The sequence below is a fragment of the Delphinus delphis genome, chromosome 9 (genome assembly GCF_949987515.2).
Source record: "Delphinus delphis chromosome 9, mDelDel1.2, whole genome shotgun sequence".
NCBI classification, from domain to species: domain Eukaryota; kingdom Metazoa; phylum Chordata; class Mammalia; order Artiodactyla; family Delphinidae; genus Delphinus; species Delphinus delphis.
In genome coordinates, this window is record NC_082691.1 from 70671261 (window position 1) to 70697439 (window position 26179).

Below are 26179 nucleotides of genomic sequence, written 5' to 3' on the forward strand. Positions count from 1 at the left end.
TCCAGTGTGGGCAGTTTCAGTCAGTGGTTCCCTAACAAAACTACTCATGAAAACAGAGGGAGTTAAGTAGTTCTCCAGTAGAATTGAAATAAAGATCGGCCCTGAACCAAGATGGTGGAGTAGAGGGATGTGCTCTCACTCCCTCTCGTGAGAACACCAGAATCAAAACTAGCTGATGGACAGTCATTGATGGGAAGACACTGGAACTCACCAAAAAAGATACCCTACATCCAAAGACAAAAGAGAAGCCACAATGAGATGGTACGAGGGGCACAATCACAATAAAATCAAATCCCATAACTGCTGGGTGGGTGACTCACAGGCTGGAGAACACTATACCACAGAAGTCCACCCACTGGAGTGAAGGTTCTGAGCCCCACGTCAGGCTTCCCAACTGGGAGTCCGGCAACGGAAGGAGGAATTCCTAGAGAATCAGACTTTGAAGTCCAGTGGGATTTGATTGCAGGACTTCGACAGGACTGGGGGAAACAGAGACTCCACTCTTGGAGGGCACACACAAAGTAGTGTGCACATCGGGACCCAGGGGAAGCAGCAGTGACCCCATAGGAGACTGAACCAGACCAACCTGCTAGGGTTAGAGCGTCTCCAGCAGAGGCGGGGGGTGGCTGTGGCTCACTGTGGGAACAAGGACACTAGCAGCAGAAGTTCTGAGTGTGAGCCCTCCCAGAGTCTGCCATTAGCCCCACCAAAGAGCCTAGGTAGGCTCCAGTGTTGGGTTGCCTCAAGCCAAACAACCAACAGGGAGGGAACCCGGCCCCAGCCATCACCAGTCAAGTGGATTAAAGTTTTACTCAGCTCTGCTGACCAGAGCAACAGTCAGCTCTACCCATCACCAGTCCCTCGCATCAGGAAACTTGTACAAACCTCTTAGATAGCCTCATCCGCCAGAGGGCACACGACAAAGGCAAGAAGAACAACAATCCTGCAGCCTGTGGAACAAAAACCACATTCACAGAAAGATAGGCAAGATGAAAAGGCAGAGGGCTCTGTACCAGATGAAGGAACAAGATAAAACCCCAGAAAAACAACTAAATGAAGTGGAGATAGGCAACTTTCCAGAAAAAGAATTCAGAATAATGATAGTGAAGATGATCCAGGACCTTGGAAAAAGAATGGAGGCAAATATTGAGAAGATGCAAGAAATGTTTAACAAAGACCTAGAAGAATTAAAGAACAAACAAACAGAGATGAACAATACAATAACTGAAATGAAAACTACACTAGAAGGAATCAATAGCAGAATAACTGAGGAAGAATAAAGGATAACTGACCTGGAAGACAGAATGGTGGAATTCACTGCTGCAGAACAGAATACAGAAAAAAGAATGAAAAGAAATGAAGACAGCCTAAGAGGCCTCTGAGACAACGTTAAACGCAACAGCGTTCGCATTATAGGGGTCCCAGAAGGAGAAGACAGACAGAAAGGACCACAGAAAAAATTTGAAGAGATTATTGTTGAAAACTTCCCTAACATGGGAAAGGAAATAGCCACCCAAGTCCAGGAAGTGCAGCAAGTCCCATACAGGATAAACCCAAGGAGAAACACACCGAGACACATAGTAATCAAATTGGCAAAAATTAAACACAAAGAAAAATTATTGAAAGCAGCAAGGTAAAAATGACAGATAACATACAAGGGAGCTAGCATAAGGTTAACAGCTGATTTCTCAGCAGAAACTCTACAGGCCAGAAGGGAGTGGCATGATATACTTAAAGTGATGAAAGGGAAGAACCTACAACCAGGATTACTCTACCCAGCAAGGATCTTATTCAGATTTGATGGAGAAATCAACAGCTTTACAGACAAGCAAAAGCTAAGAGAATTCAGCCCCACCAAACCAGCTCTACCACAAATACTAAAGGAACTTCTCTGAGTGGGAAACACAAGAGAAGAAAAGGACCTACAAAAACGAACCCAGAACAATTAAGAAAATGGTCATAGGAACATACATATCAATAATTAGCTTAAACATGAATGGATTAGGGCTTCCCTGGTGGCGCAGTGGTTGAGAGTCCGCCTGCCAATGCAGGGGACACGGGTTCGTGCCCTGGTCCGAGAAGATCCCACATGCCACGGAGCAGCTAGGCCCGTGAGCCACGGCCGCTGAGCCTGCGCGTCCAGAGCCTGTGCTCCTCAACAGGAGAGGCCGTAACAGTGAGAGGCCTACATACCGCAAAACAAAAAACAAAAAAATAACATAAATCGATTAAATGCTCCAACCAAAAGACAGAGGCTTGCTGAATGGATACAAAAACAAGACCCATCTATATGCTGTCTACAAGAGACCCACTTCAGACCTAAGGGCACATACAGACTGAAAGTGAGGAGATGGAAAAAGATATTCCGTGCAAATGGAAATCAGAAGAAAGCTGGAGTAGCAGTACTCATATCAGATAAAATAGACTTTAAAATAAAGAGTGTTAATGTTAGAGACAAGGAAGGACACTACATAATGATCAAGGGATCAATCCAGGAAGAAGACATAACAATTATAAATATATATGCACCCAATATAGGAGCACCTCAATACATAAGGCAACTGCTAACAGCTATAAAAGAGGAAATCGACAGTAACACAATAATAGTGGGGGACGTTAACACCTCACTTACACCAATGGACAGATCATCCAAACAGAAAATCAATAAGGAAACAGAACCTTTAAATGACACAATAGATCTGATAGATTTAATTGATATTTAGAGGACATTCCATCCAAAAACAGCAGATTACACTTTCTTCTCAAGTGCGCACGGAACATTCTGCAGGAGAGATCACATCTTGGGTTACAAATCAAGCCTCAGTAAATTTAAGAAAATTAATTCCTATCAAGCATCGTTTTGGACCACAATGCTATGAGATTAGAACAGGGAAAAAAACGTAAAAAACACAGACACATGGAGGCTAAACAATATGTTACTAAATAACCAAGAGATCACTGAAGAAATCAAAGAGGAAATCAAAAAATACCTAGAGACAAATGACAATGAAAACACGACGATCCAAAACCTATGGGATGCAGCAAAAGCAGTTCTAAGAAAGAAGTTTATAGCTATACAAGCCTACCTCAAGAAACAAGAAAAATCTCAAATAAACAGTCTAACCTTACACCTAAAGGAACTTGAGGAAGAAGAACAAAAACCAAAGTTAGCAGAAGGAAAGAAATCATAAAGATCAGAGCAGAAATAAATGAAACAGAAACAAAGAAAACAGTAGCAAAGATCAATAAAACTGAAAGCTGGATCTTTGAGAAGATAAACAAAATTGATCAACCATTAGCCACACTGATCAAGAAAAAGAGGGAGAGGACTCAAATCGATAAAATTAGAAATGAAAAAGAAATTACAACAGACACCTCAGAAATACAAAGCATCCTAAGAGACTACTACAAGCAACTCTATGCCAATAAAATGGACAACCTGGAAGAAATGGACAAATTCCTAGAAAGGTATAACCTTCCAAGACTGAACCAGGAAGGAATAGAAAATATGAACAGACCAGTCATAAGTAATGAAATTGAAACTGTGATTAAAAATCTTCCAACAAACAAAAGTCCGGACCAGATGGCTTTGCAGATGAATTCTATCAAACATTTAGAGAAGAGCTGACACCCATCCTTCTCAAACTCTTCCAAAAAAATTGCAGAGGAAGGAACACTCCCAAACTCATTCTGTGAGGCCACCATCACCCTGATACCAAAACCCGACAAAGATACTACAAAAAAAGAAAATTACAGACCAATATCACTGATGAATATAGATGCAAAAATCCTCAACAAAATACTAGCACACAGAATCCAACAACACATTTAAAGGATCATACACCATGATCAAGTGGGATTTATCCCAGGGATGCAAGGATTCTTCAATATACGCAAATCAATTAGTGTGATACACCATATTAACAAAATGATGAATAAAAATCATATGATCAAAAAAAAATCATATGATCATCTCAATAGATGCAGAAGAAGCTTTTGACAAAATTCAACACCCATTTATGATAAAAACTCTCCAGAAAGTGGGCATAGAGGGAACCTACCTCAACATAATAAAGGCCATATACGACAAACCCACAGCAAACATCATTCTCAATGGTGAAAAAGTGAAAGCATTTCCTCTAAGATCAGGAACGAGACAAGGATGTCCACTCTTGCCACTATTATTCAACATAGTTTTGGAAGTCCTAGCTATGGCAATCAAAGAAGAAAAAGAATAAAAGGAATACAAATTGTAAAAGAAGAAGTAAAACTGTCACTGTTTGCGGATGACATGATACTATACATAGAGATTCCTAAACATGCCACCAGAAAACTACTAGAGCCAATCAATGAATTTGGTAAAGTTGCAGGATACAAAATTAATGCACAGAAATCTCTTGCATTCATATACACTAATGATGAAAAATCTGAAAGAGAAATTAAGGAAACACTCCCATTTACCACTGCAACAAAAAGAATAAAATACCTAGGAATAAAGCTACCTAGGGAGACAAAAGACCTGTATGCAGAAACTTATAAGACACTGGTGAAAGAAATTAAAGAGGATACCAACAGGTGGAGAGATATACCATGTTCTTGGATTGGAAGAATCAATATTCTGAAAATGACTGTACTTCCCAAAGCAATCTACAGATTCAATGCAATCCCTATCTAATTACAAATGGCATTTTTTACGGAACTAGAACAAAAAATCTTAAAATTTGTATGGAGACACAAAGGACCCCTAATAGCCAAAGCAGTGTTGAGGGAAAAAAACAGAGCTGGAGGAATCAGACTCTCTCACTTCAGACTATACTACAAAGCTACAGTAATCAAGACAATATGGTACTGGCACAAAAACAGAAACATAGATCAATGGAACGGGATAGAAAGCCCAGAGATAAAGCCTCACACCTATGGTCAATTAATCTATGACAAAGGAGGCAAGGATATACAATGGAGAAAAGACAGTCTCTTCAATAAGTGGTGCTGGTAAAACTGGACAGCTACATGTAAAAGAATGAAATTAGGACACTCCCTAACAGCATACACAAAAATAAACTCAAAATGGATTAGGGACCTAAATGTAAGACCGGACACTATAAAACTCTTAGAGGAAAACATAGGAAGAACACTCTTTGACATAAATCACAGCAAGATCTTTTTTGATCCACCTCCTAGAGTAATGGAAATAAAAACAAAAATAAACAAATCGGACCTAATGAAACTTCAGAGCTTTTGCACAGCAAAGGAAACCATAAACAAGATGTAAAGACAACCCTCAAAATGGGAGAAAATATTTGCAAACGAATCACTGGACAAAGGATTAATCTCCAATATATATAAACAGCTCATGCAGCTCAATATTAATAAAACAAACACCCCAGTCCAAAAATGGATAGAAGACCTAAATAGACATTTCTCCAAAGAACACATATAGATGGCCCAGAAGCACATGAAAAGCTGCTCACCATCACTAATTATTAGAGAAATGCAAATCAAAACCACAATGAGGTATCACCTCACACCAGTTAGAATGGGCATCATCAGAAAATCTACAAACGACAAATGCTGGAGAGAGTGTGGAGAAAAGGGAACCCTCTTGCACTGTTGGTGGGAATGTAAATTGATACAGCCACTATGGAGAACAGTATGGAGGTTCCTTAAAAAACTAAAAATGGAGTTACCATATGAACCAGCAATCCCACTACTGGGCATATACCCAGAAAAAACCATAATTCAAAAAGACACCTACATCCCATTGTTCATTGCAGCACTATTTACAATAGCCAGGTCATGGAAGCAACCTAAATGCCCATCGACAGACGAATGGATAAAGAAGATGTGGTACATACATACAATGGAATATTACTCAGCCATAAAACAGAACGAAATTGGGTCATTTGTTGAGACATGGATGGACCTAGAGAGTGTCATACAGAGGAAAGGAAGTCAGAAAGAGAAAAACAAATATTGTATATTAATGCATATATGTGGAATCTAGAAAAATGGTACAGATGAACCAGTTTGCAGGGCAGAAATAGAGACACAGATGTAGAGAACAAACGTATGGACACCAAGGGGGGAAAGTGGCTGGGGGGTGGGGGTGTGATGAATTGGGCAATTGGGATTGACATGTATACACTGATGTGTATAAAATGGATAACCAATAAGAACCTGCAGTGTAAAAAAATAAATTAAATTTTAAATATTTTTTAAAAATTAAGGCTCAAAAAAAAGATGGGGAATTCTGGTTCTGACACTTTTCTAAAGCAAATGGAAATTGTTTTTTGCTCTGAAATTTGAATTTTAATCCGAACCCATTGGCCACGAAAAGCATAATTGATAATAATGAGCCATTTTATGTATTGGACAGAAACAAGCATATTCTGAATTATATTGGAAATCTCTGCTTTAGGATAGAATTTTTGCCTGTTCTAACTAATCCTTAGCATATTAAAAGAAAATTCCCCTTGAGAAACAAGTGGAATAAGGGTGTCTGAAGATTGGCTCTGAGAGGTCGCCATGGTTTGCTACACATGTTTTACAACTAGCTACAGGCAAAGGCACCCTTTGAGTCTTTCAGTCTTCTCTTGAAATCACTCAGTCGTTAATTCCTAGAGCAAACGCTGCTTCAGGGCCCAGCCCAATCCTACAGGGGGTGGACTTCAGTGTTGACTCTAAGAAATATTGAGCTACTGCCGAAAGCTGTGGAAGCAATTTAATAGCACTTCTGGGGCTCTTTTAAACTAATAGTCAAGAGCTTGGGTCTAGCAGAACATTGTGTATAGCTGGAGGTGTTTATCTTTTAGAGGAGACTTCAAAGAAACTGCTCACTCAAATTCTGCTGTCACTTTTAGAAAAGTTTGATACTTCATTCCCTGGGCATCAAGTAGTGTGACTGTGAAAACTGAAATTATCTGTTGGGACCAGCTGTCTCTAGATGAGTGTGCTAGATTGTACTGCCCACAGAGTGCCCAGATTTCATGTGGGATGAATCATGACTTGAGAGAAGTGCTTCAAGAGAATGTAAAGGCTTCAGTAACATATAAAATGAAAATTAAATCATTTTAGGGTAATATCGTTAGAAGTTTTTGGTTTGGTTTTAACTAGGAGCATTTGAGTACCTGATATGTGCCAGGTACTGTCTTTGGTATTTAAATTAAGTCTTTTACTCTTAACCACAGCCTTATGACACAGGTTTTGTCATTATCCTCATTTATAGATTAGGCAACTACAGCACAGAGAAGTTCAGTAATTTTCCCAGGGTCACATAGCTGGAGCTTTCTGCATCAGTTTCCTTCAATTTTTCCTCAGTTTTTACAATTGAAATAATAGTAGTACCTACCTCTTATACTTTGGATTGGGTTTTTTGGTCAATTAATGGTGATAAATTCATAATGATCCACACACACACACACACACACACACACTTTTGCCTATTGTCTTTTACACCAAACTAGAAAGTGAAGCAAGGTCAAGGTAAAACTAATCAGCTCCTTAAGGGCTCTAACCCACAACCTTAGCCATCTTAGCTATATGCTTTCCCATTGAGGCCAACAATAAGATTTGTTTTTTCTTTTTTGACCACGCTGCGCGGGTTGCATGATCTTAGTTCCCCGACCAGGGATTGAACCCAGGGCCCCGGCAGTGGAAGTTCAGAGTCCTAACCACTGGACCACCAGGGAATTCCCATTTTGTTTTTTAAAAAGCTAAAAAAAAGAAAAAGAAAAGAAATGAGAGACATTCATTGTTTATTCCTCTGAGGGAAAAGGCTGACATAAGTATGTGGATGTGGGTAAAAGATTGAATTGTTGTGTTGGTAACTGGTGTCTGCACATCCATTTCTCACATCCTCTTCCCTTCAGAAGCAATTTCATTGGCTGCATACATTCTACAAATGTTTGAGTGACTTCTAGGTACCAAACACTGGTGGAACAGAAAGAAAAATATGACAGAACAGGTGGTTGATTTAAGCCACTACTTTCAAGGAATTTAGAGGTTGGTATGAGAACCAGACATGTAAACACATTAATTTCAGCACTTTGTAATGGTGTGTACAGAGTTAATGTTTCAACCTCTCCTGTAGCAGATCTATATAGTCGTTGAGTCATGCATCCACAGTGTCTCACCTCCAAGGAGAATTTTCAGACCAGCAGTAATGGAAGCATCCAGGATATTCCTGGCAAGATACGCTCTGAGAGTCATAAAAGGTGGGAGAGCCATAAAAGGTGTCCCGATCCCTGGTCGGGACAAGAGGCTGTTTTTGGTCTCTTCTCAGCTCAGCAAATTGATAAATTCCTTTTTCTTTCTTGGGTGAAATAATTTCCATGTTTAATTACTCATATCAGTTTTTTAATATTAACAGACTTGCAAATAAGTATATTAAAGGTCTTTTGCATGGTCTAGATTATCTACTTAGAGTTCTTGCTTTATTTTCTCACAAACAGAAGGGTTCAGTGGAGAGTGGAGCAAGCTAAGGGGACGAGGTCCCAGGCAGTTTCACATTCAAATACCCCTGCCTCAGAGGGCAGCAGACTGCTTAACATCATCACTGAGGCTTCACCTACATATTCCTAAAGTGCTCACGTTTCAAGCCCTAAATTTTTCTAAAGGGAACTATTTTTACAGTAATACTATCATTTTGACTTAATTTTTTTTTATTTTTTAAATACACAAAGCCATTTGTAACAAAAGTAGGCTCTTAACCTGTTTTTCAGTTTTGTTATAGTTCTCTCTCCTGCAGTTATTAATATTTACATTTAAAACACTGTTTCTGTTTCTCGTGGATTTCTTGTGTAAGCACGTGTTAAGTTTTTTCCATGTTTTTTTGCACCCTGTCATTGATCATAAGCCAGTTGATGCAGAGGTTTGAGGAAGTGTTCTGAACATCTTTACTGGCATGCCTTCCAAACTTTGTTTTTCTTATATTCTTTTCTTTCCTAACATGATTCATTAGCAGGCACAGTGTCTTAATTAGAGACTAAATTTTTTTTCTCTTTGGGTCTTATTTCTGTAATAAGTCATATATTTAACTGTACCAAGGCAGAGCACTCTAGGAAAGTCTCAGCCGCTGTCGCATGCAAATCACTTGTTTCCTATTCTGATGAACACAGAGTTCCATTTTTCTCTCAAATGGTAAATGGTTAGTGCTGTATTGCCTAGATAAATCCCCGTGTTGTACTTAATACTGAGAAAACTGCAAAGTAATGCTTTGACACTGGAAGTTTGACAGTGAAAGATATTTTTCATCATTTGGGGCTCAAAACATTTATTGATAAGTAACATTTGCCTGTATTGTTGAGAATGATAGTACCCCAAATGGCCCATCAGGGTATTAGTCCAAGTCCAGAGAGACATAAAAGATTTAATTCATCACCAAAAATTCCATCTAACAAGGATCCTGTTGGCAATGGTGAGGCCATTCTTGATGTTCATAATGATGCTTAGACACTTCATGACTACTCTGGGAAGTACATTATAGAGTCCAAATTAACTATCTCTAATGACGTTATGGTAAATCTCTGCATGTCTGAGTTTATGCGTCATTTAGCTGATAGGTAATGACAGCTTCAAAACCTCTCATTAAGTTGATGAATGATAGCTTTTCTCTAAATCATAATGGCTCTTGTAGTTCTTTGTTTTTAGTTAAATGAATACCTTTTTAGAAAAAAACAAATGTTCATGAGGTGAATTCTGGTAATGTTTTTCCAAAAGAAGGATATCTGTATTATATCAGGTGAGGTTGGACTTGACAGTTGCCATAGTTTAACTGCTTGAAAAAGTGCCCACTAGTATTTCTACATCCTTCTTTAATGCACTGTCTGCTTTTGCATGGCATGGTGGGAAGATTGAGTGGAGAGAAAAGAAAGGACAAGAGAAAGAAAGAAAGGACTCAAGGGATAAAAGAGACATGGTTGGGCCAAAAGAAATCATTCCTTCTCATCACTACATAAAGTTTTGCTGAAACTATGACTAAATTTTCCAGACATAGCCCTAAAAGGGTGGAACTCCTCCATGAACTGTAAGAGATAAAAGGGATTTGAGTAGATATTTGAGTACCTACTATTACCTGGTACCATGTACCATGTGCTTTTTATACATTAACTATTTAACCACATTACGAAACCTTTTGAGGTAGGATCTAAATTGACATCATATTTTTTAGATGTTTTCAGTTAAAATTCAATTCAAAATATACTTCTAGTACCCACTGTGTGCCCGGCTCTGGAAATGTAACAATGAACAAAGGCCATGTCCAAACAGACATTCTAGTGGAAAAGACAGAGAGCAAATAAGAAAACAAATAGATACACAAAATGATTTCAGGGTGTGATCAATGCTTTGAAGAAAAATAAAACATCCTAGAGGAATAAAAAGTAACTTGAAGGAGGGGTGTTTTAGACAGAGTAGTCAGAAAAAGAGGTAGTAGCGTTTAAGCAGAGACCAGGATGACAGAGCCATGTTAGGATATGTGAGGGAGCAGTGTTTCAGGCAGACGATGCGACAAGTACAGAAGTAACTGGGTGGAAGTCAGCTTGCTGTGTTCAAGCAATAGCAAAAGAGCAGTCTGGCTGGAGCCAGCTGAGCAAGAGAAAAAGTGGTGGGACATAGTGATGGAGAGGGAGCCAGGGCAGAACATGGAGGCCTTATAAGCCATGGTAAGGCCTCTGAATTTTGTTCTGAGTGTGTGAGAAGCCCTGGGAGGGGTCATACAAACAGGGAGGTACCCTTTAGAAAGCTCACTGTGGCTGCTATCTGGGAAATAGACTGTAGGAGACCTCAAATAGAAACAGAGTCCAGCTAGGAGGATGTTTCAGAGTCTCTGTCAAAAGATATTAGTGGGGTTTTGTTTGTTTGTTTGTTTTTTGTGGTACACAGGCCTCTCACTGTTGTGGCCTCTCCCGTTGCGGAGCACAGGCTCCGGACGCACAGGCTTAGCGGCCATGGCTCACGGGCCCAGCCGCTCCGCGGCATGTGGGATCTTCCCGGACCGGGGCACAAACCCGTGTCCCCTGCATCAGCAGGCGGACTCTCAACCACTGCGCCACCAGGGAAGCCCATTAGTGGTTTTTTTTAAAAGATCCCCAAGAGATTCTTATGTGGATCCAGGGTTGAGAAACGCTGATTAATATTTGAGAGAAAAGAATTTCACTGAAAGCTTATTACTGCTTCTTCAAAAAGAAAAACATATGAAAATATTATTAAACATTTTTGCATATTTTTAAAATGTTTGATTTAGGATATATCCCAAATCCTAACCATTTAGGATATATCCTGAATCCTAAAATTTGATTATCATTTCTTATCCGTGAAATAACAGCTTTAATATATTCTGCTTGTATTATTTTAAAACCATTTGCGTTTGGGTTCTGTCTTGTTTTGTTTTTGAGTTCTGTGTCTACTTTCTCCTTTCGCCTCTTCCTCCTTCACCCCTCCTGTTTATCTCTAATCCCTCTGTTCTTCCTACAAAGGAACTTGGAAAATCCTGGGAAGAAGTTCAACTAGAAGATGATCGGGAGTTGCTAGATCATCAGGAAGAGTAAGACTTATTATTGATGCTACTTAATTACAGTGGTTTAAGAGAAGGAAAACAGTTCCTTAGTTTGATTTAAAATTACCATTCTGAAAAGACAGAGTAAAAAGAAAGAGAACCCTCTCTCTAAGCCATGCATCATTTCATGTAATATAGTAAAAACTTGAATTCAAAATAACTTCTCATACCAGTCAGAATGGCCATCATCAAAAAGTCTGCAAATAATAAATGCTGGAGAAGGTGTGAAGAAAAGGGAACCCTCCTACAGTTTTGATGGGCATGTAACTTGGTGCAGCCACTGTGGAGAACAGTATAGAGGTTCCTTAAAAAACTAAAAATAGAGTTAGCATATGATCCAACGATCACCCTCCTGGGCATATATCTGGAAAAGGTGAAAACTCTAATTTGAAAATATAAATGGGACTTCCCTGGTGGTCCAGTGGTTAAGATTCTTGGTCGGGGAAGTTCCACGTGCCGTGAGGTGTGGCCAAAAACAGAACAGAAAAAGAAAGAAAAAGAAAAGATACATGCATCCCAATGTTCATAGCAGCGCTGTTTACAGTAGCCAAGACATGGAAGCAACCTAAATGTCCATGGACAGTTGAATGGAAAAACTGTTTGTGGTATACAAACAATGGAATATTAGCCAAAAAAAAAGAATGATATAATACCATTTGCAGCGATATAGATGGACCTAGAGATTATCGTACTAAGTAAAGTAAGTCAAACAGAGAAAGACAAATATCATATGATATCACTTGTATGTGGAATCTAATAAAATGATACAAATGAAAAAATAAATAAATAAAATGATACAAATGAACTTACTTAGGAAACAGAAATAGACTCACAGACATAAAAAACAAATTTATGTTTACCAAAGGGGGAAGGGGGGGTAAATTAGGGGTTCAGCATTAACAGATACACAGTCCTATATATAAAATTGATAAACAACAAGGTCGTACTGTATAACACAGGGAATTTTATTCAGTATCTTGTAATAACCTATAATGGAAAAGAATCTGATAAAGAATATATATGAATATAAATATATATGTATATAAAAAGATTTTATACATATGTATATAAAAAACTGAATCACTTTGCTGTATACCTGAAACTAACACATTTTAAATCAACTATACTTCAATAAAAAATAATAATCATAATACCAAAATAACTTGGACATAAGAATCACTAAAGCAACTGTTATTCCAACTAAATAGTGTTTTGCTACTAAAGCTATTCATTGACCACACAGGTAGTATATAATTCAGAGAAAAATATATTCCAAAGTGCTTTGCTTATTAATCCATTGGTCCCTAGACCTTAAAGTGATATGATCTTTGAACTCTCTCTCCATGCTGCTTGCCATTGGAGTAGTGAATATAACTCAATGGAGGTTAACCTTGTTCTGTGTTCATCCCGTTGATGACTAACGTAAAACAGTCACAGCTTCTTTGTTTGAAATTATAAGCTTGAGAAGTATTCTTTTCAACCTAAAAGGATTCCTCCCTGTTATTCATTCTCTTTTCATTCAAAGCTGTTCAGCCTTTTGTCTCTCCCAGGACTTTGGTTCTCCTGGTTTAGGAATGACAAAAAGTTGACAGTATCTCAAAAAATAAATGCAATGAGGGGAGAAAATGGTAAAAAGGGCCCTGTATGCCTTTTGATTTCTCTATTTGCCATAAAATTTAACACTTGCCCCATTTAAAATGATCAGTATTTCCCACATGATAGATAAGGGTTTGCCTTTTTAAAATACGCCATTTATCATGCAGAAACACACTCCCAGCACTGCACCTCACAGCATGCGCACTTAGTGGTCATGGTTAATGAGAGAGAGCTTACATTTTCTGATATATCTTCTCTGCAAATTAAAGCTGGTTTTCTCAGAAAGACATTGCACTGATCTCGTAGTGAAATAACTGCTCGGAGAGGCAAATGTAAGAAAATGGAGCAGCACCTGTTTACTATTTATATTAATTTCATGGTGCTACTTTGAATTTCAAAAACTGTATCAAAAAGTCATAATATGATATGACAGTCTTTACAGAAATGTCAGAGTTGAAAGAGAATGGCAGGGTTTCCTAGGGAGCAGAAAGTAATACCAAGTCACTGTGCAGGATGCCCTCTTAATGAAGAGAATCTCCATGTTTGCTGTTTTCTTTCTAACACAGTGACTGGTCTGATTGGGAAGAACACCCTCTCTCTGCTGTCTGCCTATTTTGTGAAAAGCAAGCAGAAACAATTGAGAAATTATGTGTGCACATGGAGGTGAGACACTTTTATTCATTTGAATTTTGTTTCGTTGTTCCAACAGGGAGAAGCTGATGATAACTGCAGCCTCATCATCTTACACCTTTAGTTTCTCAATTATTTTCCCCTTCCTAAAAGTGCTATAAGCAAAACAGAAGAGACAGGGCAGGTCCATGGAGGAGAACTAGAACTCAGGGCAGTTAAGTACAACTGACTGGACCTGGGTGAACTGTTAGTTTGGGATTTCACAGACCACTGATGCCATCCCACCTCTGAGATGCTTATGAGATAGTTCTGGCCTAGACTGTGGGATCTGCAACCACGATTAACAATACCCAGGATATGGACAGGTTCTGAGTCTTTTTCCAGTGCTTCCCATGCTGGTGAACAAGGAGAGCAGAAAGAGAAAAAGATGCCGTTTACAGAGCCCTTGGGGGAAATGGGGGTGGGGGAGCCATGGAGGTGGAGAGGGCACAGGGTGTGGTCTTGCAGCTCCTTCAGTTAAAACGATTTGGAGAGAAGAAATTTCAGGACATTTCCAGTTTGCGCTTTCCTTTCTGGAGGCCATCTTTATGTTATATTGGGAGTAGAGAATTGAGTGTAATAGAAAAATATTACTGTATTATTCTGATGTGCCCTCCCTCCCCTCCCGCCACTCAGCTCTGTCATAGTGGAGCAGACTCTCCTTTTTCACCCATGTTCATTCCATTCTCATTCATAAAAACAAGGACCTGAAAGGTGTTCAAAAGGCTATGGGTATTTACTCAAGTGAAAACAGAGTCATTTTGTCTGAAACAGGTTGCCACTAGTATGTGTGTATAGTTTCCAGTGTTTAAATGTAACTCATAATATCCTAGTATCTTTGAATTGAAAGGAGCCTTGGTCCGCCTATCCTGTGTAAGAATTCCCTTTGCAGTATCCTTGACTAGTGTCCTCAACCTCTGCTCAGTTACTTTCAGTGATAACATATCATGGAATTCTTAATTATCCTGACTGTGATGCTACACTGAATACCTTCACGGGGAGTTAGACGGTCTTTATTCTCTGTGAGCTTATAAGTTGAAGCATTTACCCAGATGGGTGATTGCAGGGATGGAACAGAATAAAAATAAGTCTATGCATCGTGAAAATCAAGACATGTAATTTGTGGGAAGGTATGAGTGAAGAGAAACTTGCAGATTTAAACACTGTATTTGACAGCATAAAACGAAGAGCAGAATTTTTTAAATTACCTATCTGCTTGTGGAGCAAAGGACCTATATTCATAATTCTAGTCCAGACACACAGTACAGTAGGGCCACATCTTACCTAGCGACTGAGGACACTTCTGTCAGACTGCAGAATGCATACAGAGTAAATTTGCAAAGACTGGAGATACAAGCTGTGAACAATTAAATGTTTTAACTGATTGACATGACTTGTTTGGACTGTGCTTTATAAAGCAGTTGGATGTGGGGGGAAGCAGTTAGATTTCGAAGACTTCAAAAGCAGATGATGAACCGAGACTGAGTTTCTACAGTGTTCAAACTCCTGTGAATAAGCTGTCTGTTTATAACTTCAGCCTGAAAGATTAAATAATTTATATGCTCACAGATATATTCATTCCTTTTTTTAGGATGCACATGAATTTGATCTCCTCAAAATAAAGTCAGAACTTGGTAAGTTTGATTCGGAAGTTGTTTTCCATGATGCTGCATTCTTTTATACACCATCCCGTAAACGATGCCTGTGTTGCACAGTTGTGATTGGAGAGTGCACAGCCAAAATGTGTCTCTCCACAGATGGTCTCAACAGAACTGCCTGAAACCGTGATTCACAACCATTTTGAACTATAATATTCACATATGGTTTTGATTTCATATAGTCTTTCTTCTTTTCTACATATATGATTGCTTCAAATAAAATACAGGTTAATGGTTAATATCATAATGTGGTGGGGACTAGTGGAAAAAACGTGGATTTTGAAGTCACACTAGAGTTCATATTCCAGCTCTAGCACTTACTGGCTGTGTGACATTGGGCCTCGGGTTAGCAGAATGTTACAGAGAGTGGATAAGAGTGTGTAAAACACCTACTGCGCTGCTTGGTAGTGTAGCTAGATTATTTATTATAGATGTACCCAATTGAATCACTATGATAGAAAGATTAGGGTCATGAAGACATAAAGTACTGACTTGCTAATGTATCCAAGACCATAAAAAGCTCACTTCCCACACCTCAACTCACCGACTACTTTCCTAGACCCTTGGACATGTTACTTTACTTTACCGCTCTTATAGGCATGTGTATATGTTATATATGTAATAGATTAATAGTCAAGAACATGGGCTGTGGAGCCAACAGCCTGGTGTCAAATCCTGGCTCTACACCTACTGGCTGTGCAATTCTGGACAGCTTCCTAATGTATAATGTGGATACGGTAACACCACCTATATGATAGGGTATTGCGAGGATTAAACGCATTAATGCATGGAAAGTGATTAGAACAGTGCCTAGCACATAAGCCCTATATAAGTATTGGCTGTTATTATTTGATATCTATTAATATACTTTAAAACTGCACTGCCTCTTCAGGTTGGTTAATAAAGAGAAGCGGTTCTTTTAAAAAATTATAAAAATGCAAAAATGGGTCTGACCAGTTGTCTGATGATTCTGTGTACTGTCATTTTCAGGACTGAACTTTTATGAGCAAGTGAAACTAGTCAATTTCATTCGGAGGCAAATTCACCAATGTAGATGTTATGGCTGCCATGAGAAGTTCAAGTCCAAAGCAGACTTAAGGACTCACATGGAAGAAGCTAAACATACTTCACTGCTTCCTGAAAGACAGACATGGGATCAACCACAGTGAGTACTGCTCAACGAGACATACATTTCTTTGCTCCTTCTCCATTATTTCATCCCTTTATTTAATTCCTCTTTAGAAAATCCCAGATTTATGAGAGGCAAGGTCAGCCCTGGATTGACCTGAGACCCTGTTCCTATAATTCTCATTCAGGTCGAAACCTTTAGATTTCAGAGCTAACTACAAAGTGTGTCCAGAGAAGGAACCAGAGTAATAGACTTAAAATTCTTTAGATATTTTAATGTTTGATAATTTATATGAAGGAAATAGTGATGATTAGGTTGGGGGTGGGAAAAAAAAAAAACCTCACAAGCAGAAGCAGTTGTTTTTATCAGATACAACTGATAAAAGGAGCAGTATATGAAAGAGTAACTGTATTTGAACTTTGTTAACCTTAGGGAAGAACCGGGCCCTTTGAGTAGAAATGAGAGAGATGTCATTTTTAGCTTTATCGAGGAGGTATTATTTAATAGCTAGAGTTGCCTAATAGTGGAGTAGGCTGCCTTTTAAGATAGTGAGTGTCTTGTTATGGTAGATATCAAGCCAAGGCTGAATTGCCAACTACCAAGGATACTAGTAAGACTGATGTCAGCCAGTAAAGGTCAAAGTAAAAGTAATTCAGGAGTTCTCTCCCTTACAGCCTTTGCAAAATGCAGTTGAAATTGTTGGCAAGGAAACCTAGCAAAATTATAGTGATGTGTACATTCAGCTGCCTAGAAATTTTCTGGATAATATGTAGTTTTGGTTATTCAGTATATCTGTGGTTGTTTTCAGGTATTATTTTCCAACCTATGAAAATGACACTCTGCTATGTACCCTGTCTGACAGTGAAAGTGACCTGACAGCTCAGGAACAAAATGGAAATATCGCCATCATTAGTGAAGATACATCTAAACTGCATGCTTTGAAACAAAGCAGTATTTTGAACCAGTTGCTACTACATGAGTCCTTGAAAAACTAGAAGAAACTGCCACAGAAGCAATGTTTCATGTTTTCTCCAATGAGACAGATGCAAAAGAATACTTTAAATTTGAACATCAGCAAAGGATTAGTCTTTGGTAAAATTTTTTTTTTTTTTTTTTTTAATTGGCTGTCTTGGGTCTTCGTTGCGGTGCGCGGGCTTCTCATTGCAGTGGCTTCCCTTGTTGCGGAGCACGGGCTGTAGGCTCGCAGGCTTCAGTAGTTGTGGCTCGTGGGCTCTAGAGCGTGGGCTCTGTAGTTGTGGCACACAGTCTTAGTTGCTCTGCATCAGGTGGGATTTTCCCGGACCAGGGATTGCACCCGTGTCCCCTGCTTTGGCAGGCGGATTCTTAGCCGCTGCATCACCAGGGAAGTCCAAAATAAACTTTTAAAAAACTAATTTTTTTCCCAAAAATAAAGTAGAAACTAAATAAAATGAAGACTTTTTGTATATGGGCTCTGAAGTTTTGTTATGTAATCATTGTAAATGATCTCATTTCATTAGACTCATATTTATCTATAATAATGAAGACGTGCCAATCACAAAGAAGTGAAATGTTCAAATTATTTATAAACCTAATTTCAACCAGTAGTTTCAGTCTCTTCCCCACAGCCTTTCGTCATCCAGCAAGTCACAAAATTTGACAGACGTGTGCTTTCTGTACTATACTGGGTCAGCTGTGAATGTAGTGACCAAAAGAGGAGCCACAGAAGAGAGGAACAGTGGTCAAAGTCCTGGATGATGCACAAATCGGACACTATTTCGGAAAAATCAAAATCTGACTATGTTATTATTATTGCTTTCCACCTGGAGTTATTAAACTCCCTAGAAATGGACATCAAGACAAATAACTTCACTTTCCCCTACAGTGTATATACGGCTAACAGATGAGTACCATTTTTTTAAAAACAACCACAATACCATTATGACATCTAACAAAATTAACAATAACTTCTTAACATCATATGTTTTCAGTTTTCCTTAGTTGTCTCAAAAATGTCTTTTTACAACATTACCAGTTACAGGACAAATATTGTATGCCTCCTGATAAGATGCAATGAGGAAGACAAAACATCACTTTTCAGGGTTCTTCCCCAAAATGTATAATGTGAATATACTGAAGAAACATCAACTAAACCCAAGTGAGGGACAATCTACAAATAATTGGCCTTTACTCTTCAAAAAATCAAGGTCATGAAAAACAAAGACTGAAGTAACTGTACCAAATTAAAGAAGACTAGAGAGGTATCACATTGTGTAATCCTGGATTGGATCCCGGACCAAGAAAATATGGTTTTCTTCTGCTGTAAAAGATATTAGTGGGACAATTAGCAAAATTTGAGTAAGGTCTGTAGTAAATGTTATGGTATTCATATTAATTTCCAGATTTCAGCAATTGTACTGTAGTATGTGTAAGAATGTTCTTGTCTTTAGAAAATACACACTGAAGTTGTTAAGGGTAAAGGAGCACTTTGTTGGCAATAAAAAACTAATATGGGGAATTCCCTGGCCGTCCAGTGGTTAGGATTCCGGGCTTCCACTGCAAGGGCCCTGGCTTTTTTTTTTGGCTGCAGTGGATCTTTGTTGCTGTGCATGGGCTTTCTCTAGTTGTGGCGAGCGGAGGGCTACTCTTTGTTGTGGTGTGCAGGCTTCTCATTGTGGTGTCTACTCTTGTTGCAGAGCACGGGCTCTAGGCACGCAGGCTTCAGTAGTTGTGGCACGTGGGCTCAGTAGTTGTGGCTCACAGACTCTAGAGTGCAGGCTCAGTAGTTGTGGCGTATGGGCTTAGTTGCTCCGCAGCATGGGAGATCTTCCCGGAGCAGGGCTCAAACCACTGTGCCACCAGGGAAACCCAGGGGCCCGGCTTTGATCCCTGGTCAGGGAACTAAGATCCTGCATGCCATGCAGTGCAGCCCAAAAAAAAAAAAGAAAACACACACACACACACACACACACACACACACACACACACACCCCTAATATGGGTATGTATATAGAGAGAGAATGATAAAGTAGATGCAATAAGATGTTAACATTTGGGGAAATCTAAGTGAAGGGTATGTGGGAATTCTTTGTACTATGGCAACTTTTCTTTACTTATAAAATCTATAAGTAAAAATAGATTTTAAAAAACTTTTCAAGATGTCTTTTTACTTGGTTTGCTTAAATCAGGATTCTAGTGAGACACATACTTTGCATTTGGTTGGTGTGGTCCTTAAGGGTCTTATGTATAACAGTTTATGCTGTTAAACTCTTTCATTTTAACTGCCACTTACTTGTTAAAGAGATTAGGTCATCTTTCTCACTTTCTGAATTTGGATAGCGTATCCTCTTTGTGTCATTTAACATGTTCCTCTATCACCAGTTTTTCCTGCAAACTGGTATATCTAGAAGCTCCATTAAAAATTTGTGTTCGGGCTTCCCTGGTGGCGCAGTGGTTGAGAGTCCACCTGCCGATGCAGGGGACATGGGTTCGTGCCCCAGTCCGGGAGGATCCCACATGCCGCGGAGCAGCTAGGCCCGTGAGCCATGGCCACTGAGCCTGCGCATCCGGAGCCTGTGCTGCACAACGGGAGAGGCCACAACAGTGAGAGGCCCGCATACCACAAAAAAAAAAAAAAAAATTTGTGTTCAAAAAAATTTTTACAAAAATAATTCGTAAGAGATGTGTACTTTCTCCCACATCACATCAGGCACATGATATCTGATGTGCCACTTATAGAGATGTGACAATTGATCAGTGCGTTCATGTGCTGTCAGTCTGGTGCATCATTATAAAGTTCCCCATCAAACCATTTTAATATCCACTGGTTTATGTTATCTAGAATTTTTTTTAGGGCTTGCAAAATGGTGATCTTCTAATTCTATGATTTCTTTACCAATGGGTACTTTACACAGCATGTGTACTAGAGAGCACTGGAGTCTGAAGTTCTAGTTTTCAACAGTTAATGCAAGCCTGTATAGGCAGTGCACCAAGACTAATCTTGAAGTCATGTGGTACAGCCTGTCCAGAATCTCAAGAGTAATCTCCCACCATGTGATCCACAATTGACTGGATTTGTAAATTATATGAGCTGTGGCCAACGCTTTAGAATCCAAGCCTCGAGCTGTGCAGACACCCATACGATTCTTTTCATTGAAAACCAGCAAACAATAAATAGGAGCCTTTATTTAATGAAAAACCTACCGTTGTTTTAAAACCAAAGATCAAGAAGGAAGTTAGTCCTGTGCCTAGAAACTTGTGTCTCTAGGAATCAGATTTGTTCAGAAAATCAAGGAATATCTGGGGTGTTTCTAGTGTGCTTCAGTCTTAGAACAGGAGCAATGACAGGATGAGAACAAAATAAATGAAGAGTAATTAAGCTTGAGAAGGAGAAAGCGTTTTTGGAGATAAAGTTGAGATTTTAGAGAACAGATCCAACAGATATTAAAGGAAAAATGAAATTGAAAGACAAGATAAAAGGGACAGGATACTGTACTTGGAGTTTCATTCATTTAAGAGGTGTTTTTCTTAGGTTGGTAGATATTTGGGGAGGATCATCTGGAACATAAGGACAGAAATAATAACTTAGTTCCAAAGAAATTGAACAAGAGTATAAGCAAAGTCTCAGCAAACTGTACTGACTGTCCCAAAGGGAGCGCGGATACAGGCCACTACTGGCAAAGTGCTCTCTTAGAGCCACGCAGAGACTCCTTGGGAAGAACCACTGGTGGATTGCACCTTAAAGACTGGGACAGTGGTGCCAAGTGTACCTGAAAGTCTGGACCATTTGAGAGTGGAATAGCAGTCAAATGCAAATAGACTGTTCGGGGGGTATTGAATGAGTGTCCAGATGTTGCTGTGATTGTAGGTAAGGACGTAAGTGCTGCCTGTGCCCAGAGTGGGCACACCTGAGAAATTCTGAGCATTAAGACTCTAAAGGAGGGCAGCAAGAAAGATGAAGCATAATAGAAGAGAGTGAGCAGGGCAGTGATAAATGGAATCCAACCCTGGATTGGCTGTCGGCCCAGTCAGAAAATACGTGCTGATTATCTCACTCGGAAAACTGAGAGTGCTCAAGATTTTTTTTGGACAGTAGTTGCCTTTGACAGACCGGAACCTAGTGACTCATCTCTCAGAACAGAAGACCCTGTTAGACAAAATCTAGATGAGAAAGGTAGCATTATCTGGGCCAGAAAGGAGAGAAAGTTTAAGAAAAAAAAAGAAGGAAGGAAGCATCAGATCCTACAAATACTGTTAGGCCTATATGTGTTAGGGAAGGAAAGGGAATAACTTAAGAAATAAATTATACTGTGACAAACTCAGCTGCTCCTCCCAGAAAGGTGCAGAGGGAAATCGAGCCCTAGGACATATCCACTATTGCTGGAAAAGGCAGAGCCAAGAGAAATACTGCTGGAGGCTGGACCAGTCCAAAGCAGGAGAAGGTGGTGTGCTGAGGAGGGCTCTCCAGAAGTATGTGTCCTCACCAGGGCAATTAGTCTGGTAGTCCAGTTGCCCCCAGTATTCATATATGTCTTTAATAATAATAAGTTTAGTTGGGTATATGGCTGCCTAGAATGAAGACTACATTTCTCAGCCTCTCTGGTAGTTCAGGGTATAGGCATACCTTGTTTTATTGGCACTTTGCTGTATTGCATTTTTCAGATGCTGTGTTTTTTACAAACTGAAGGTTCGTGGCAACCCGGCGTCAAGCAAGTTTATCCGCGTCGTTTCTCCACCAGCATTTGCTCACTTCGTGTCCCTCACATTTTGGTAATTCTCACAGTATTTCAAACTTTTTCATTATTACTATATATGTTATGGTGATCTGTGATCATTGATCTTTGATGTTACTATTGTCATTGTTTTGGGGTGCCATGAGCACCCCAAACCAGCCCATCTCTCTCCCTCTCTTCAGCCCTCCCTATTCCCTAAAACACAACAATATTGAACTTAGGCCAGTGAAGAGCCCTACAATGGCCTCTGAGTGTTCAAGTGAAAGGAAGAGTCACACATTTGTCGCTTTAAATCAAAAGGTAGAAATGATTAAGCTTAATGAGGAAGGCATGTTGGAAGGTGAGAGAGACCAAAAGCTAGACCTCTTATACCAAACAGTCAAGCTGTGACTGCAAAGGGATAGTTCTTCAAGGAAATTAAAAGTGCTAATCCAGTGAACACATGCATAATAAAGCAAAACAGCCTTATTGCTGATATGGAGAAAGTTTTAATGGTCCGGATAGAAGATCAAATAAGCCACAACATTCCTTTAAGCCAAAGCCTGATCCACAGCAAGGCCCTAACTCTTCCTTCAGGAAGCTGCAGGAGAAAAGTTTGAAGCTAGCAGAAGTTGGTTCATGAAGTTTAAGGAAAGAAGCCATCTTCATAACATAAAAGTACAAGGTGAAGCAGCAAGTGGTAATAGAGAAGCTGCAGCAAGTTATCCAGGAGATCTAGCTAAGATAATTTATGAAGGTGGCTATACCAAACAACAGATTTTCAATGTAGACAAAGCAGCCTTCTATTGGAAGAAGATGCCATCTAGGACTTTCATAGAAGTTAATGCCCGGCTTCAAAGCTCCAAAGGACAGGCCGACTCTCCTGTTAGGGCTTAATGCAGCAGGTGACTTTAAGTTGAAGCCATTGCTCATTTACCATTCCCAAAATTTTAGGGCCCTTAAGAATTATGCTAAGTCTGGGCTTCTCTGCTGGCTCAGTGGTTAAGAATCTGCCTGCCAATGCAGGGGACATGGGTTCGAGCCCTGGTCCGGGAAGATCGCACATGCCGCGGAGCAGCTGGACCCGTGAGCCACAACTCCTGAGCCCACGTGCCACAACTACTGAAACCCGCGCACCTAGGGCCTGTGCTCTGCAACAAGAAAAGCCACCTCAATGAGAAGCCCGCACACTGCAACGAAGAGTAGCCCCCGCTTGCCGCAACTAGCGAAAGCCCACATGCAGCAACAAAGACCCAATGCAGCCAAAAATAAATAAACTTATTTTTAAAAAAAAAATTATGCTAAGTCTACTCTGCCTGTGCTCTGTAAATGGAACAACAAAGCCTGGATGACAGCACATCTGTTTACAACATGGTTTACTGAGTATTTTAAGCCCACTGTTTAGATCTGCTCAGAAAAAAAGATTCCTTTCAAAATATTACTGTTGGGCTTCCCTGGTGGCACAGTGGTTGAGAGTCCGCCTGCTGATGCAGGGAATACGGGTTCATGCCCCGGTCCGGGAAGATCCCACATGCCGCAGAGCGGCTAGGCCTGTGAGCCATGGCCGCTGAGCCTGTGCAACCGGAGCCTGTGCTCCTCAACGGGAGAGGCCACAACAGTGAGAGGCCCGTGTACCGCAAATATATATATATATATATATATATATATATATATATATATATAAAATTGCTGTTTGTTGACAGTGCACCTGTTCACCCAATATCTCTGATGGAAATGTGCAATCAGATTAATGTTTTCATGCCTGCTAATACAACATCCATTCTGCAGCCCATGGATCAAAGAGTCATTTCAACTTTTAAGTCTTATTATTAAGAAATACACTTTCTAAGGCTATAGCAGTCATAGATGGTGATTCTAATAATGTATCTGGGCAAAGCCAATTGAAAACCTTCTGGAAAGGATTCAGCATTCTAGACACCACTAAGAATATTTGTGATTTACGGGAAGAGGTCAAAATATCAGCATTAACAGGAGACTGAAAGAAGTTGACTCCAGTCCTCAAGGATGAGTTTGAGGAGTTCGGGACTTCAGCGGAGGAAGTAACTGCAGATGTGGTGGAAATAGCAAGACAACTAGAACTAGAAGTGGAGCCTGAAGATGTGACTGAATTGCCACAATCTCATATAAACCTTGAATGGATGCAGAGTTACTTCTTAAGGATGAGCAATGAAAGTGGTTTCTTGAGATGGAGTCTACTCCCGGTGAAGATGCTGTGAAGATGGTTGACATGACAACAAAGGATTTAGATTACATAAACTTAGTTGATAAAGCAGCAAGGTTGATAAAGGATTTAGAATATTACATAAACTTAGTTCATAAAGCAGCAGCAGGGTTTGAGAGGATTGACTCCAATTTTTTTTTAATAAATTTATTTATTTATGGCTGCATTGGGCCTTGGTTGCTGCACGCAGGCTTTCTCTAATTGTGAGCAGGGACTGCCCTTCGTTGTGGTGCGTGGGCTTCTCATTGCGGTGGCTTCTCTTGGTGCGGAGCACGGGCTCTAGGCATGTGGGCTTCAGTAGTTGTGGCACATGGGCTCAGTAGTTGTGGCTTGCAGGCTCTAGAGCGCAGGCTCAGTAGTTGTGGTGCACGGGCTTAGTTGCTCCGCGACATGTGGGATCTTCCCAGACCAGGGCTCGAACCCAGCTCCCCTGCCTTGGCAGGCGGATTCTTAACCACTGCGCCACCAGGGAAGCCCCTGACTCCAATTTTGAAAGAAGTTCTGTGGATAAAATGCTGTCGAACAGCATGCGTGCTGCAGAGAAATCATTCACAAAAGGAAGAGTCAATCAATGAGTCAGACTTCATTGTTGTCTATTTTAAGAAACTGCCATGGCCACCCCAGCCTTCAGCAGCCACCCTGACCAGGCAGCACCATCAACATCAAGGCAAGACCCTCCACCAGCAGAAAGATTACAGTTCACTGAAGGCTCAAATGATGGTTAGCATTTTTTAGCAATAAAGTGTTTTTTAATTAAGGTATGTACATTGTTTTTTTAGATATAACACTATTGCACACTTAATACACTACAGTATAGTGTAAGCATAACTTTTATATGCACTGGGAAATCAAAAAGTTTGTGTGACTTGCTTTGTTGAGATACTTGCCTTGTTGCAGTAGTCTGGAACCAAGCCTGCAGTATCTCCAAGGTATGCCTGAACTCGTGTGTCTTCTTTAAGAAACGACACAAGCACCATTTGCTTTACTTACATCCTTTCCTACCTTATTTCACTTAGGATGTAGATATTCTGCATATGAGACAATGAGGTCCAAGCCACGCATGGTGGGGCAACAGTGTCAACGGAATCTGGATCCGTGACACTATGGAAGGGTACACCAGCACTGGAATGCTGACCTAGACATTTATGTGAGCAGAATAAACTTCAACCTTCCCCCTGTTATTTTGGGTTTTCTGTCATTCATATCCAAAACTAATCCTAACACACCTAGAGATTCAAGCTGCAGAAATGTCAACAACAGCTTTAGTTCAGGAATCTGCTGAGGATGTTTTCCAGCTGAAACAAATAAGGAAATGAAGGAGAAACTCACCTTGCATGGCAGGCTTCACATGCCCTAGCAATTTCACAACAAAAGGCAACAGCAGGAGCCACTGAGTCATTATTTAGAGCCCAGGTTCCATGGATCAGGGAATGTTGGAGACAGGGGGCTCAAAGGGGAAATGGAAGTTAAGAGGCATTTAATATTCAAGCTGGGAGAGGGACTTCCCTGATGGCACAGTGGCTAAGACTCCGTGCTCCCTATGCAGGGGTCCGGGTTCAATCCTGGTCAGGAAACTATGATCCCACAACTAAGAGTTCACATGCTGCAACTAAGGAGCCCTGGAGCCATAACTAAGACCCA

At 40.0% G+C, this 26179-nt stretch overlaps 1 protein-coding gene across 8 annotated transcripts in view; it reads left to right on the forward strand.

The window, feature by feature from the left end:
- Nucleotides 1-26179, forward strand: part of ZNF277 (zinc finger protein 277) — a 125837-nt gene that overhangs the window by 98070 nt on the left and 1588 nt on the right. For 3 of the 8 annotated variants that reach the window (XM_060020743.1, XM_060020746.1, XM_060020747.1), the window contains exons 8-12: nucleotides 11475-11542; nucleotides 13717-13813; nucleotides 15411-15453; nucleotides 16468-16642; nucleotides 17415-20276. In XM_060020743.1, the coding sequence (XP_059876726.1) occupies nucleotides 11475-11542; nucleotides 13717-13813; nucleotides 15411-15453; nucleotides 16468-16642; nucleotides 17415-17601 (570 nt within the window). In that variant the 3' untranslated portion in view covers nucleotides 17602-20276. Of the gene's footprint in view, nucleotides 1-11474; nucleotides 11543-13716; nucleotides 13814-15410; nucleotides 15454-16467; nucleotides 16643-17414; nucleotides 20277-22246; nucleotides 23423-26179 lie in introns of those variants that run through there. The other 5 variants (XR_009520661.1, XR_009520660.1, XR_009520663.1 and 2 more) reach the window with 5 other exon arrangements.